This window comes from Taeniopygia guttata, chromosome 2 (genome assembly GCF_048771995.1).
Source record: "Taeniopygia guttata chromosome 2, bTaeGut7.mat, whole genome shotgun sequence".
NCBI lineage: Eukaryota > Metazoa > Chordata > Aves > Passeriformes > Estrildidae > Taeniopygia > Taeniopygia guttata.
Window position 1 is genome coordinate 149,456,663 of NC_133026.1, and position 14,656 is coordinate 149,471,318.

At 45.4% G+C, this 14,656-nt stretch overlaps 1 protein-coding gene across 13 annotated transcripts in view; it reads left to right on the forward strand.

Annotated features, from left to right (window-relative positions):
* ADGRB1 (adhesion G protein-coupled receptor B1) overlaps positions 1-14,656 on the forward strand; it is a 282,938-nt gene that overhangs the window by 140,190 nt on the left and 128,092 nt on the right. For all 13 annotated transcript variants that reach the window (XM_030266786.4, XM_072925064.1, XM_072925067.1 and 10 more), the window contains 6 exons: positions 2,304-2,468; positions 5,289-5,453; positions 8,809-8,910; positions 10,624-10,730; positions 11,483-11,677; positions 12,721-12,789. In XM_030266786.4, coding sequence (XP_030122646.2) covers positions 2,304-2,468; positions 5,289-5,453; positions 8,809-8,910; positions 10,624-10,730; positions 11,483-11,677; positions 12,721-12,789 — 803 coding nt within the window. The remainder of the gene's footprint in view (positions 1-2,303; positions 2,469-5,288; positions 5,454-8,808; positions 8,911-10,623; positions 10,731-11,482; positions 11,678-12,720; positions 12,790-14,656) is intronic.

A 14,656-nucleotide genomic window follows, 5' to 3' on the forward strand; every position in this document is an offset into this window, starting at 1 on the left:
CTCAGTGTTTATTACTACCCTGCTTGAGGATTTATGGCTACAGCTGATAAAAATGCTCTGCTGCAGGGACAACGGGGCCTTTGTTCCTCCTGGGCTGTGGAGGAACAGGCTAGACCCCACCTCCTAGGCCACAGGCTAGGCCCCAGGTCCTTGGAAAAGGGAAAAAGGAGGAAGAAAATGCCTTCACCACACAATGAACATTTTTGAGAGACTCCCACTGTGGTGTGATCATGGCACCAAACAGTCCTTGGCAGTGGCTGTGATGGGAACCCCTCAGCATCCTGACCAAGAAGCATCTTTGCATCAGTCCAAGGTGGCTGGAGGGACAACACAGCCAACATTGTTTCTCCTTTTTTAAAAACGTTTCTGAAATTACAGCCTGTAGATAACTACAAGGAAATTGCCTGCTCCAAATCCCCCACTGAACGACCAAATTATGGATTGACTCCTTTATTTTACCATCTCCAAATGCTTGCACTCCTGATAAGCTGCCAATCACCAGCAGCAGGGAGGGTGTTGAGAAAATTCAACTTTCTTTTGATAAATGCAGTTTTTTGGTAAATGTCACATTTAATGTGATGAATGCAGTCTCACTTTTCCAACACAGGGAAATGATAATGGGGGGCAGACATCATTATTATTAGGAAGAATTTTTTCCCTGTGAGGGTGATGAGGCCAGAGAAGCTGTGGCTGCCCCATCCCTGGAATTATTCAGGGCCAGGTTGGACAGGGCTTGGAGCAACCTGGGATAGTGGAAAGTGTCCTTGCAGGGGAGTAGAACTAAATTATCGTTACCTTTCCAACCCAAACCATCCCGTGATTCCATAATTTTATGATCAGTGCATAGCAGCATAGCCTTCAGTCAGAAAAGCCACGCTAATTTATACCTGGTAGGACCTACTTTGCGGAGTTTTGAATTATTTCCAAAAATAATCACTTGTCAAACACTGTGTTTCACATTTTCCCTCATTGGGATTGATAGGCACTGGCACGAAGCCTTGAATTTATGCACAATAAAAACATAAATTTTTGTATTGTTATAAACAAGCACCTTTTGGAGGTACCTTTATGCCTGCCTGATTTTGCACACCTTGTGATCCCTTTTGAGTTAACAGTTGGTCATTTGGATGGTTTAACATTTTTTTAACTGAGTTTGCAAACAAAAAGCTTCTTAATTGCAACGGGGATTACACAGGATTGATCAATTCCTTGTAGATTACACAGGGGACCAGTGTGAATTTACTTTTCTTGGACAGACAAGTAAAGCCAAAAAAAAAAAAAAAAAGAGCTGCAATGCAATTTGAGCCAAAATTCAGACTTTTCAGAGATTCAGGTTGTTTTTCCTGAGTGAGATCTAGCAGCTAATTAGATCTAAACAGAGCATGATGACCACTGTTAATGAGAAAAATGCTCCAGGAAGAGCAGACTGGGTGATGGATCTGGTGATCAGGGACCAATTAGGCTGTAACCACCACACTGGGGAATGCTTCAGTCCATACCATGATAATAAGATGTATTCCTGTTTCTCTCCAACCCCGTCCCTATCATAATCTCCATTGTCCCTCCCTCCTCTATTTAATTATCAAAGACAATGCTGGCTAAAACATCTCCAGCCTGTCAGAGTTAATTCAGCTGTGAGAGAAGTACATTGACCACACACACTCACCCTGTTCCCAGTCTGCTGTTGGAGCACACCTTTGCTCCCACATTTCCTAGCCATGGAATGGTGGATTCCTGTCAATAACGCTGTGATTGGAGTTTCTGGCTGTGCTTTAATGAAAAACAGAGCATTTGCATGCTTGAGAAAGTTCATTCTCCACAGATTCATGCACTGCTTTGCTGAAAAATGGGTCCCTTAAAAAAGTGCTGATGGCCTCAAATGGGAAATGTCACAGTAATGCAGTGATCCCTTCAAAGTGTTCAGTGAAAAGATGAGCCACGCCCTTTGGTGTGGTGTTGTGTTGTGATTGGCAATGTTATTAGTTTGGACTTTCATGTCAGAATGTGGAATACCAACAGTTTCAACTTTAATGGTATTAGGCAGAGTGTGGAACATAAAAATTGCTATGTTACCACACCACACTTGCATCCTATGGGACTGTTGGAGGCTTCAGAGGGTCCCTGTTGCCACAGTTGTCCAAACTTTTTTTGATCATCTCTGCCCTCTTTGAAGCTCTGTGGCTCTGGTTTGGTCTCCCCACCTCGGTCCCTGGTTGGCAAAGGCCAGAGGCTCTCGCCGCGCGGCTCTTTCCAGAGGGAAAGATTTTCACATTCCGCTCGTTTTCCTTCTTTGGGCCACTCAGTGGACGGCAACTGGAACGAATGGTCGAGCTGGAGCTCGTGCTCCGCTTCCTGCTCCAACGGGACCCAGCAGCGGACGCGGGAGTGCAATGGGCCCTCCTACGGCGGAGCCGAGTGCCAGGGACACTGGGTGGAGACCCGGGACTGCTTCCTGCGCCAGTGCCCAGGTTGGTGACAATGCCTTCTTCTTTCTCTTGGCCCACCTTCCTCTGCTGTGGGAGTCCAGGGCATCCCTCTGGCTGCCCTGGAAGGTCTGGGACTCTGGCAGGGGTCAGGAACTCCCCTGGACAGAGCCCCAAGAGACACTGTCTGTGATCTCTGTCCATGGAAAAGAGTTTTCAATCTTACAGGATGAATTACAAGCCCTGAGTGTATGATATAAGTAATAATTAAGTGTGGCACGGGTGCAAAAGTAAAATTTAAGGATTCTAGATTAGGGGTTCAAAGGGGACAAGATGAAGGAAATTGGGTGTGTCTTGCCCTTTTTCTTCTTCTTCATGCCCTCCATGTTTCACTGTAGTGTTGGCATTTTTCTGTTGGTTTAAGCTGGGGACACACTGTTCAACGTAGGTGACAGATATTGGCACGTTATTGTAAATCCAGCACAGGTAGTTTCTGGTATTTAATGTTTGTAACATCCCACTGAGGGCAGAGCCCCACACGCTGCCCTGCAGGACAGAGCTGCGGCAGGACAGTAAAACATGTTAGAGATAAACAGAATAAACAACCTTGAAACCAGCACAGACAAATTATGGCTTCTTCTTTGGCAACGGGGCAGAAAGACAGAGACTTTCTACAGTCTCGGAATCATCAATACCACAGATTCCGACACTCTGCAATTCCAGTAAAATGCTTATTTGGGGAAGACTCGCACCCTTTCCAGTGCATCCGGATCATTCCAACAGACCATGCCTGTTGGTTTTTGATTTGCTTTTGGTTAGGATTGGTATTGAATATGTTTGAGACAATATTTCGTATTCAGATTTAAATGTTTATTATTTATCGATATTACTGTCTTACAAGCTGTGAGTTTTACAGCATTCTACTAGCAAGCTATAAAATGGTTAACTATCTTTTTCTATAAGGTATTTTAAGGTTAAACTATCTAATTAAGAACTGATACTTAAATTATTTTCACTTTTAACCAATAACTAATTACCTGAAGTCCTCAATGTGGACTTTTCTGACTAATTACAAAATACCACCCAAACCCAGGAAGGAGAAGGTGAAGAAGAAGGATTAGCTACTCCTCTAAAGCAGGAATCTGTGCCCCTCAACACAAAAAACTCAAAACTCTTAATATCCAAAGTTTCAACATATGCCAGCCAAAATCCACTGCTGGCAAGTGTTTCAGGACACCCCAGAGAGGTGAGTGATTGCCCACAGGGAATGTGTCTTTCTAACCTCAGATATCAGCTTTTCAGCATGAGCTTGAAAAAACCCCAAGAAAATACACATTAAACCCTTCCCTTGCCTCGACAGGGTTTCAGCTTCCCTTCTCTTTTTGTTTTGTTCCTCTCCTCCCACCATTTCAACATTCCCAGTCATATTTCAAGCAAATTGGAGATCCTCCATTGTATCTTAACATTAAACCTTATCAGTGAGAAGGTCTGTCTCAATAAAGACTTTGTTCATGTCTGTATAAGATTTGTCACTCACTTTACTTATCTGTGACCTAACAATGATGACAGCAATAATACTAATAATAATAATAATAATAATAATAACAATAATATAATAATAATAATAATAATAATAATAATAATAATAATAATAATAATAATTCCTACCATGATTCATCCTGGTCTACCTGTTTCTTCAGGGGATCTGATTATCTGCAGTATTTAACAGAGGCATTGGATTTTCCTACATGGTCTCAAGTAGATTTTGATGTTTAGGAATCTCACTCTTTCTTTGTAACTTAGGGAGATCTTTAAAGATGAAAAGAGGCTTCAGAACCCCCTTTTAAGACAACCTTGTCCCACTGATTTCAGAGTTATCTGTCAAAGCAACTCAGGTCATACTTTCCACTGCATAAAATGTCAATAAATAAAGCACCAGGATTTGGTGCTGCCCCTCTTATTTGGTAATTTTTGTCTGCTTCTTGGAGAAGGCATAGATGTCCCACCCTCCCAAAAGGAATTACTCAACCCCAGATGACACGGTAACTCAAAATTAAAAGCCCAAGTAGTAAAGAGCACACTTAGGCCCTGTTCTAGTTCTGTCACTGAGCTGTTGTGGCACAGCAGAGGAGAATCTTTCCCTACCTTGCGGGGTGGTTGTGAGGGCTAATTAACATTTTGTGAGGGCTAATTAACATTTATGCCATTGTTAATGTAAAAGGAGCAGAATTTTGATAAATGTCATTGTTAACGTAAAAGAAGTCACATTTCCACTGGATCTGGAAAGATGCTGGGAGAAGACACTATGGAATGAGACAACATCCCAAACCTTTTTCCATGGCACGTGAAGCATCAGTGCAATGGAAACAGCTGGAGGGAGGTTTATTTGAGGTCCCTTCATGTTTTTTTGCCCAGGGGCTTTACTGGTCTCTCTAAATCCCTGAGCCAGACCTTCTCTGGGAAGGTCTATTTTCACACGTGCATTGCACATTCCCAGTGAACTCCAGATGTGGAACCAGCCTGGCAGATGTGGAATCCCTGCCATGGGAAGAGTATTCTGGAGCACAGCCCCAAATGTCTGCCTGAGGAAAGAGCTTTTGCAGAGCGTGGAGGTGCTGAGGAAGAGCAAAAAAAACATCCTTGGGCTGATGGGATGGGAATGGGAACACTCTGATTTAATGTCTGTTAAGGATCAAACCAAGATCCAAAGCAGGAGACCTCCCTTCCTACCAAACCCTGCCCTACTTACCCTACGTTCCTCTGCTCGCCTTTGGATCTTGATTCCTTCTGTTGAAGATGATGTTTGGGGTATAACAGGCTGTTTCTCCTCTTTTTACTCCTTTTTTTTTTTGTTGTTGTTTCCAGTGGATGGGAAGTGGCAGGCCTGGGGAGTGTGGGGCAGCTGCACCGCCACGTGTGGAGGTGGCACTCAGAAACGTGACCGGGTGTGCTACGGCCCCTTCTTCGGTGGAGAGACTTGCCAGGGTCCCAAGGAGGAATACAAGCAGTGCAATGACAGAAAGTGTCCTGGTATGTACCACAGACCCCTCATGCTTTCCTTTGAATGCATGGAGGAAAATGCGTTTTTGGATTTTGAAACGTCTTCCACATCCTCTGTCAGAGATCTGAACACTACAGAGGGTTGTAATCTAATAAAAACCTGCCCATGGCCCAGGTACAAGGTACCAGGTCTTGATTTAACTGTTGCAGAATCCAGTGCAACCGTGTTGGTTTCAGTGAATATTTGGTCAATCCCACCAGCCCTGCCTTGGTATTTTCATCTTTTCATTGCCATAGAGTTACAAAAGGAAAGGAGGAAACTGTTTGGTAGCAAAAACTGGTATCAGAGTCTCAAGTCAATGAAGTTTTTGAGTACTGAGGATGCTGCACAGGTTTCCCACCCTTTACCTCTGGGAAGCCTGCACCCCACTGGAAATTAAAAAAAAAAAAAAAAGATTTATCTGCATCTGTCAGAGCTTTACCCAAATCTTACCCTCCTGCAGATGTAAAAGCTGAATGGAGGGTGAGTGAGCTGTAGGGCAGATGAAAATCTGGGTTTGAATGTGAAAAATAAGCTGAAGTGAACACTGCCAAGTGGAAAAGTTTCTGTCTGCCCCTCAGACTATACAGAGACCAAAAAATGGGCCTGTCCACCATTTCTGCTTTCTTCCTCAGTCTGAGTTGAAGGGCCTGGTGAAATTGCTGGTGGGGAATCAATGGCCTTTGTGATGTTCGTAGTCAGATTGCATCGATTGTAACAGGCCATGAGCTTTGACTGAAAGGGTAATTAATTGTCAGAGCAGCTCAGTGAGAGACAGGAGAGATTCTCATGGCAGTTCTCTAGCATTCCTCCTGGAAAGGGGCATCTCCCCCAAGGACAGGAGGCAGCAGTTTTGATGCAGGAGTAACAGGGGGCAGATCTTCCATGTGGAGGCCAAGCCAACCCCTCAGACTCCCTCACAGAGTGCTGAAGACAGAGAGAACCAAAGGACTTCAGTGTGGAAGTTCCAGCACGTTCAGCTCAGAGATGACAGAGAAAGAGGCTGTGTGACAGCCTTGTCACTCTTCCCAGCTATGCTCTTAATGAAAGGCATCACCTCTCCTTGCAAGCTGTGCCTCTCAATTAGCAGTGGCGTGTGAGAATCTCTTCTAACTCTGCCACAAAGCTCTCCCTCGCCACGGAAAATCTTAGCACCGTGTTGTCTGGTGGTGTCTACAGAGCAAGGCAGATTTAGTTCAGCTTCAGTGTGTGCCAGCTGGGGCCCTGGCAGAACAAGCCCGAGCTTTTCTTCTCTTTCTGCAGGGGTTGATGCCTGTGCAGTGCTCAAAAGGAAAAGGCAAGTCTCAGGCACTGGGGCCTGCCAGGGTTCATAGCCAGAAGGGTCTCGCTGCAGTTTTTAATTTGCAAGGGAAGGAAAAGGTGGGGAAACATCAGAGGCTAAAAATAAACCTGCTCAATTTGTTCTCCAGAAAGTACCACATGCTGGCGTGATTTGATTTGAGCAGAAGAATTGAACTTAATTGGGTTAGTTATTAAAATCTCCCAGTGCAAATAGGTTACTCTGGTAAAAGGGATTTTGTTGTGAAGCAACATCAAAAAGAAAAAAAAGAAGAAAAAAGGAAAGGATTCTCTCCTGGTCTGGGAATTGCTCCTGCACTCACTGGCAAGACAACTCCAGCCAGTGTATTTTTAAAGAGCATCTCTGATCCACAGCATCCCTCAGTGGTCCCCAGGGACACTGCAGGGGTGACAAGACCAGGAAGTTTTGACAGGCCAGCAGGGGAGAAACCGGAGGAGGGATGTGAACATTTTCCCTCTCTGCTTTTTGCTGTGCTCTGTTTTTTCGTAGCCAAGGGTGATGGAAGCTTCCACACCCCAGAACCCTCCTGTGAACCATGGGACAATCTGTGACCGTGGTCAAAGCATAGGGACAAGAATTTGGAAATCAGCCCCCTGCTCTGGGACAGGCTCTGTGGGTGACCAAGTGCTGTCACAACTGGGTGATTCAGTCTCTCTGCCCCACAGCTCCATGTCAGCAGGCTGGAAATGAAATTGCCTCTTCTCCACCCCTGTTCTGGCTTATCTGCAGAAGCCACGAGCCCTGCTCATGTGCAGACCACAGCTGGGGTCCTGCTGCCCTCTGAAGTTCCATCACAATAGCGATTACTCACAAGGGGACTTTAAACCAGGGGAATGAGCATCTGTTTCCAGGCAGAGAATTCAGCTTATTCATTCTCAGTATTTACTGGGGACGAATCCATCTTTGAACTGCAGCTGGGGCTGGGACCAGTCTTGGAGCCTGCCTGCAGGAGCAGTGATGTGCAGGCAGCTTGTTGGGTCCTGTAGGAGTTCTTCAAAGAAGCAGGACTTGCCATGCCCATAATTTAGGTTTGAGCCCTCCTCACAGCCAGGTTGGTCCCTGGGTAGTCCCAGAGCAGCAGTGAGACATGCTCCGACCAGCTGCAGGCACAAACTCAGCTTCCTTTGTGTTGGAAATTTTACATCACAATGAATAAAAACTGTTATCAGAAACTATTAAATCAAGTTTTTTTCTCCTTCCCTCCCTCAGGAGTGACAAATAGCTTTAACACCATCCTCATGGCTCCCTCCACTTTACATGTTGTAAATAATGAGTTTCTCAGTGCAAAGACCTCCTGTGGTGAATGTTTTTCTCCCAGATCCCACCAACTCCAGGACCGACTCAGCTCCACCCACAGACAGAAGCTTCCAAAACCATCCTTGCAATGATTGGTTTTTTTTCTGTGATGTCTCAAAACACATTTTTGCAGGCTCCTGGGCTCTGCAGCAATGTTTGGAAATGAGCTGCTGATGCAGTTCCAAGTTGTTTGGGCTCAGATCTGCTCTCTTTTGTGCACAAGATGGAAGCAGGCAGAATGAAGACCACCCAGGGGATGTGCCCATCTTGTCTTTTCATTTGCTTGTTCTTTCCTTCATTCTTAATCCACTGATTCATGCCAATCCTCATTTTAGATACATCCAGCACTGAAGGTGGTGACCCTGAGGGATGGCAGAGGTGGAGTCTGGAGCTACGGAGCTCACCCACAAAAGATCTGTCCATTAAAAATTAAGAAATAAAACTCTTTGGTAGAGGGCAGCAACAGCAGTTTTCTTGCAAAGAGCTGCCCCAAGACAAGGCAAGGATGTGAGTGGGTGGATTTTAGTGAGCTGATCCTCAGAATGGATGAATGCCCAGCTTTCAGACAGGCAGAGCAAATTCCAGAGAGGTGAAGTGACTTTGTGAGGGACTGACCACCGGCAGAGCTGGGGGTGCAGCTCCAGCCTCCTGGCTCACAGACCACTCCCATACTTCCCTTTTCCATATGAGGAGGAAGCTTTACCAACGGAGTTTTTCTCTCCTGCCAGAGCCCCACGAAATCTGTGATGAGGAGAGTCTTGGACCTGTGGTTTGGAAGGAGACGCCAGCTGGGGACGCTGCCGCCGTCCGGTGTCCCCGCAATGCCACTGGTAAGGGTGACTGCATGGTGGGCAGGTCCTCCCTCATCCTTTGTGCGTGATCCTTCATCCTTTGTGTCCTAGATGAGGAGAGCCTGGCTGTGGGATGACAGGACAGGCACATGGGCTTCCCTCCCTTTGTCCATGGCTAAATTAACTCTGTCTGGGTTTCTGTTTTCGCTGTTAAGCATAAACATCTTAGTTGCCACTGGATAATCTTGAGGTGGTTTCCATCCATCCTGTGGAAAGTTTGAAATTAAGGAGCACTGGGATATGTTCCCTGCATTATCTACAAAAAGCTTTGCAGAGCAGGTAGGGCTTTCGAGTCCTTTGGATTTGGGTGTTGTAGTTCTCTCCAGTGCCCATCAAAGCAGCTGCTGTGCAAGAGCAGGAAACCTGAATTCAGTTGTCTGCTTACACTTAGAAACCTCAGCACCTCTCTAAAAATTTGTTTGAACACTCAAGTTGATGGTCTGATTGTTCTGGTGTAAAGGAAAAGGACATGGGCATCCAGGTGTTACCTGTTGTGGCCACAGGAGTGGAAGGTGGTGCAGAGAAGGCTCCAGGAGCGATGCTGCTGCTGGGATTTGTCCTCAGCTGGATGTTCCTCACTGCCAGGCAGGAACAGAAATAATTGCAGCAGTGTCAATATGTGTAAAGGTTTTGTTTCATTTTTGGGAGAGGGTTGGATACAAACAGCTCTCTTTGGCTCAGCTGGGACAGTCAGTGTCATCCCCAGTGCTGTCCTAGAGGGGCTGTATTCAGAGAAAGGTCACTGAATCACTTGGCAGCAGCAACAGAACTGCAGACCCAGCAAACCTGACCCTCAGAGACTTTCCAAATGACATCATGATGGCTGGGACAGGGTGATCTCTCTCCCTTTCCTCCTCGCTGATATGTCTGTTCCTCCACATCACAAGGCATGTGATTATCACTGCAAACCCTTCTGTGGGTTGGAGCTGAGGGGAGACCTGGGGGAGGACTGGAAGCAGCTTCCAGAGAGTTTCAGCTGATGCAAAACTGGTGCTGTCGGGTGTTTATTCCCTTCCAGGCTGCGTGGGCAGCACAAGCCCTGCTTTAGTTGCAAGTACCAGACCAAACCACCTGGGGAGGCTCGTGGGGCTTCCCAAACCAGGAAAGATGCTGTCACCAGGGCAGGAGAAAGCTTCTCTTCACCCTGACTTACCATGTCCAATTTGTTAATTTTTGTTTTCCTGCCCAGTTCCTTCTGCTGCTCTGCAATAGTAAAAGGCAGGAGAAGGAAATAAAGATAATCCCCACTAAAGGCTTGTTCAGGCATCTGCAGGTGCCTCTGGTGCCCTTTGTGCTGGTAGCTGAGTCGGAATTGGTGTATTGACCACTTCTGGGTGATCTCCATCGAATCATGAAGGTTGGAAAAGATGTCTGTGATCCTCAGGTCCAACCATTACCCCAGCACTTCCAGCCCACCACTAAACCATGTCCTCAAGTGCCACATCTACACATGATTTGAACACTTCCATGGATGGTGATTCCACCACTTCTCTGGTCAGCTTGTTCTGATGCTTGACCACCCTTTCTGTGAAGAATTTTTCCTTACTGTCCATCCCAAATCTTCCCTGGCACAACCTGAAGCTGTGTCCTCTTGTCCCATGCCTTCCTACTCATGACAAAAGACCAGTCCCCATGAACACTTGGCTTTCCATGCTGTCCTCACTGCCATATTTGTTTCTTTCATTCTTCCAGGGCTGATCCTTCGGAGATGCATCTTAGATGAAGAAGGCATCGCTTACTGGGAGCCTCCAACGTACATCAAGTGTGTTTCTATTGATTACAGGAACATACAGATGATGGTAAGGCAGCCCCACTCCTCAGCTGAGCAGGTTTGGGATCCTCCCCATTGATTGTTACATTATAGTTACAAAAAAGAAGGGGAAAAAAGGAGTTTCCATCTCTGCCCTGATTTTCTCTTGTTTTTTCTGCTTGCCTGGTGATGCACGGGCACTCCATGGACAAGAGATGGTTCCTTTTAGGATATTTTAATATTCAGCTTGGCAGAATCTGGGTTCTTCCAGGCTTTTCATATCACATTATCATTAAGTATAGCTATGACTGCATCACTTTTAAATAAGGATCTTTTTTTTTTGTTAATATTAAATTCACTGTTACAAGGAATTTCTGCTGGTCTCCTGCCAGCTTCAGGAGAACTGACCTCTCCTGTTCATGGTAAGGTACAGTCTGTCCTAAAATAATTCCAAATTGATTGTAAGAAAACAAGATTTTGGAGCAAAAATATTCTGTTGGGCTATGAACAAGAAGAAACTTTGTAGTAGGACAATTTATTTTTTGTGGGCAAAACAGAAAATTTCAGTTCTCAGTTCTCTTAGAGCCACTTGGAAGATAATTTAGAATATATCACTCTTTTCTATCATTTTAAAAATATCAGAGGCTCTCATGCCACCAAAGATTGTCAGACTAATCTGATCTGCGCTCTGAACTGTGAGGGAGGTCAAAAACCTTCCCCTGGTGTCTCCTTCACTGAGCTCATTAACTCGACTTTGACTGTCCCTAAAAGTGTTTCTCGCTTTTCTCTTCTGTTTCTCAGACCAGGGAACACCTTGCCAAAGCTCAGCGTGGGTTGATGGTAGATGGACTGTCAGATGTGCTCCAGAACCTTGTGGAAATCTCCCAGGATGGGACCAGCTACAGTGGGGACCTGCTGTCCACCATGGACGTACTCAGGAACATGACAGAGATCTTCCGTAGGGCTTATCACAGCCCGACTTCTGGGGATGTGCAGGTGAGCCCAGGTGCATTTCCTGGAGCCCAAGGCTGGGTTAGAGAGCTGCCCATGCTCTGGACTCCAGGTTTGATTGCTGATACTGATTGTAGCTGATACAGTGCTGATGAAAATCAGATTATTATTTTTCCCAACATAAATGTCTTTCTGTATTAACAAACTCTCTTTTCGAGGTGGTTCTTCCTTTATAAAAGGAGAACTTGAAAGCCAAGGTCATTCTGAGCTATTTCAACATGATAGCACTTCAGTGCAGAGCCTAATTGATATGAGAACATTATTTAGTAGGGATTTCAGGCTAACGACTCGAGGTAAAATGATCCTGTGGCATTGGGTACCTGGGTGTTGATGTAGGGGAATATCATTGTGGTTTCTTATCCCAGGGTTTTACTTCCAGCAGCTGCAGAGCAGCTACAGGATACACCCTTGGGATAGATCATCACCTCATGACTTGAAACATTAAACTGATCCTGCAGGATCTGCAGAGAGTGGTAAAACTGGAGGGAAAAAATCAATAGTTTTAAATTTCCTGTCTCCTTCCTTCTCATGGTGTGCTGTAAAGGTCCTACCATGGACAGCACCCTGGTGATCCATCTCTGCATCTCCTGCCTGGTCACAAGCTAAAGGGGATCTTTAGGTTTCCATGTATTGGAAACAACAGAAATAATAGAAAAAAAAAAAGATATTAAAGGATTTCTGCAATGGAAGATCGTCTGGTTTTAACCAGTTTCTGACAAATATTTACCATATCTGTCCTTAAAAATCATCAATAATGGATACAAGACCTATTCCCAATCCAATACCTTAGAAGATACAGTATTTAAAGTGAAGTCCTTGGTGGAAAAGGTCTTAATTAAAACTTGCTTTGCCATTAACATCCTTGGGAACCTATGAAATGCTCTGGAACCTTTTGGGAACGGGATCATGAGAAGACTTTTGGAGCATCTTTAAATCTCACGTGTCCCTCCCACACTGCTGTGACCTTCCCAGCCTGGGCTACGTTTGCATAACAACCTCTTCTGTCCTCTCTTGTCTCCCTCCTCCAGAACTTCGTCCAGATCATCAGCAACATTTTGTCAGAGGAAAACCGGGAAAAATGGGAGGAAGCTCAGCTGGTATGAACCTTCAGCACCTTCCCTGGGAATAAAGAGGCTTTCGGCACAGGGTTCAGCCATGAGGAGGGGAATTTCCAAGCATCTACATGCTTGGAATTTCCAAGCATCTACTCCTAAGAGGAGCTTAGTTCCAGGCTGAGTCACATTAAAGGAGTAACTCGGGGAGCCACAGGATCTCAGCTCTTAGCCAGACTCTCTGCATGAAGAACAGTGAAATGCTGGTGGTGTAAACTGAATTTGGCATGGGTTTCAAGGGTCGGACTTGGTTGGGAGTTGATAATCCTGATGTCTTCCTGTAGTTCCACTGTTTCCTCTTGCCAAAATAAAGAAGTGGGATCATGTAGCTTTGAGTTCCTAGCTGAAAAGATGCAGGACTGGAGGGATGCTCAGAGCTGGGGTTCTGCTCAGCTGAGCTTCTGGATTTGGTTATCTTTTGCTTTATTTCTCTCCTGTAAAGGTTAGGGATCCTGCTCAGTCCTGAACGCCCCATTCCTGGAAGTGCTCAAAGCCAGGTTGGATGGGACTTTGAGCAAGATGTGGAAAGTGTCCTTGCCCATGGCAGGAGCTTGGAATTAAGTGAACTTTAAAGTCCCTTCCAAGCCAGGTCATTCTAAGATTCTATGAACAATTCTGTAGTTGAATTCTCAGGTGTTAGGGACTGGTGTTTGGTTTTCTTTTCTGTGTCTTTCTTATTTGTCTCTTGACTTGTGTGCCCAATTTGAGCTCTCTGTTGTGGAGTTGTGCCATACCTATTCCTGTGTCTCTTTACCATTCCTTTGTGAGCTGTTGCTGTTGTAAAATTGCTCCAAAAGATATGGAAACAGCAAATAATTAAGAAAAAAAATTACCCAACACACAAAGCAACACCAGAGCCCAGTTATCTTCATACCAAATGGGGAAGTCCTCTGGGGAAAACTTTTTAACAAGTGCTGGCAATAGTTAAAAAGACAATTGTTGAAAGTCCAGAACACGAGACAGGGACTCAAAAACATTTTCATCATGCAACAGCAACTGTCAGGAGCTGGCCAGCCTTCTCTTCTCTTCTCTTCTCTTCTCTTCTCTTCTCTTCTCTTCTCTTCTCTTCTCTTCTCTTCTCTTCTCTTCTCTTCTCTTCTCTTCTCTTCTCTTCTCTTCTCTTCTCTTCTCTTCTCTTCTCTTCTCTTCTCTTCTCTTCTCTTCTCTTCTCTCCTCTCCTCTCCTCTCCTCTCCTCTCCTCTCCTCTCCTCTCGTTCTTTCCTGTTGAATTTGGATGAGGGTGACATGGTCTGGCTCTGGCTGGGATAAAGAATCTGGACATGGTCCTGGGTAAGGTGGCCCTGCTTGAGCAGGTGGGTTGGGCCAGATGCCCTTGGAGGCTCCTTGCAAACATAACTATACCCTGACTCTGTGATTCTTTGCCCAAATACTTGGTCTCAAGCCTCCAGGTGCATGTAGGTATTTCACCACTGAGCAGAGGAGACTGTCAAGTTGTCATGACAACAGGGAAACCCTGCTGATCACCTTAAAAACAGCTCGATCTGTGTGGCACTTGGTTCCCAGTGGCTTTCCCTGTGCAATCTGCCCTCTGCACCTTCAGGCAGGCACAGCCCAGCATCACCATGACCTACACATGGATTGGGAACCTTTCTCTCATGGGGAGAACCTTTTCCTGGTGTGTGTTTTAGTGGGAATTGAGATGACAGCCCAGCACCATGACTTTAGGACACAGAAATCTCCATGAACAGGATGCCAGCAGAGGTTTTATCAGTCTTTGTGCTTCTCCCTGAAAGCTGCTGGACCAAAACCACATCTTGCATTTCATGAGATCGACCAATTCTTTTAAAAGAAAGCCTTTGGCTCCCAATTTGCTCATTAAAAATAAACCCAA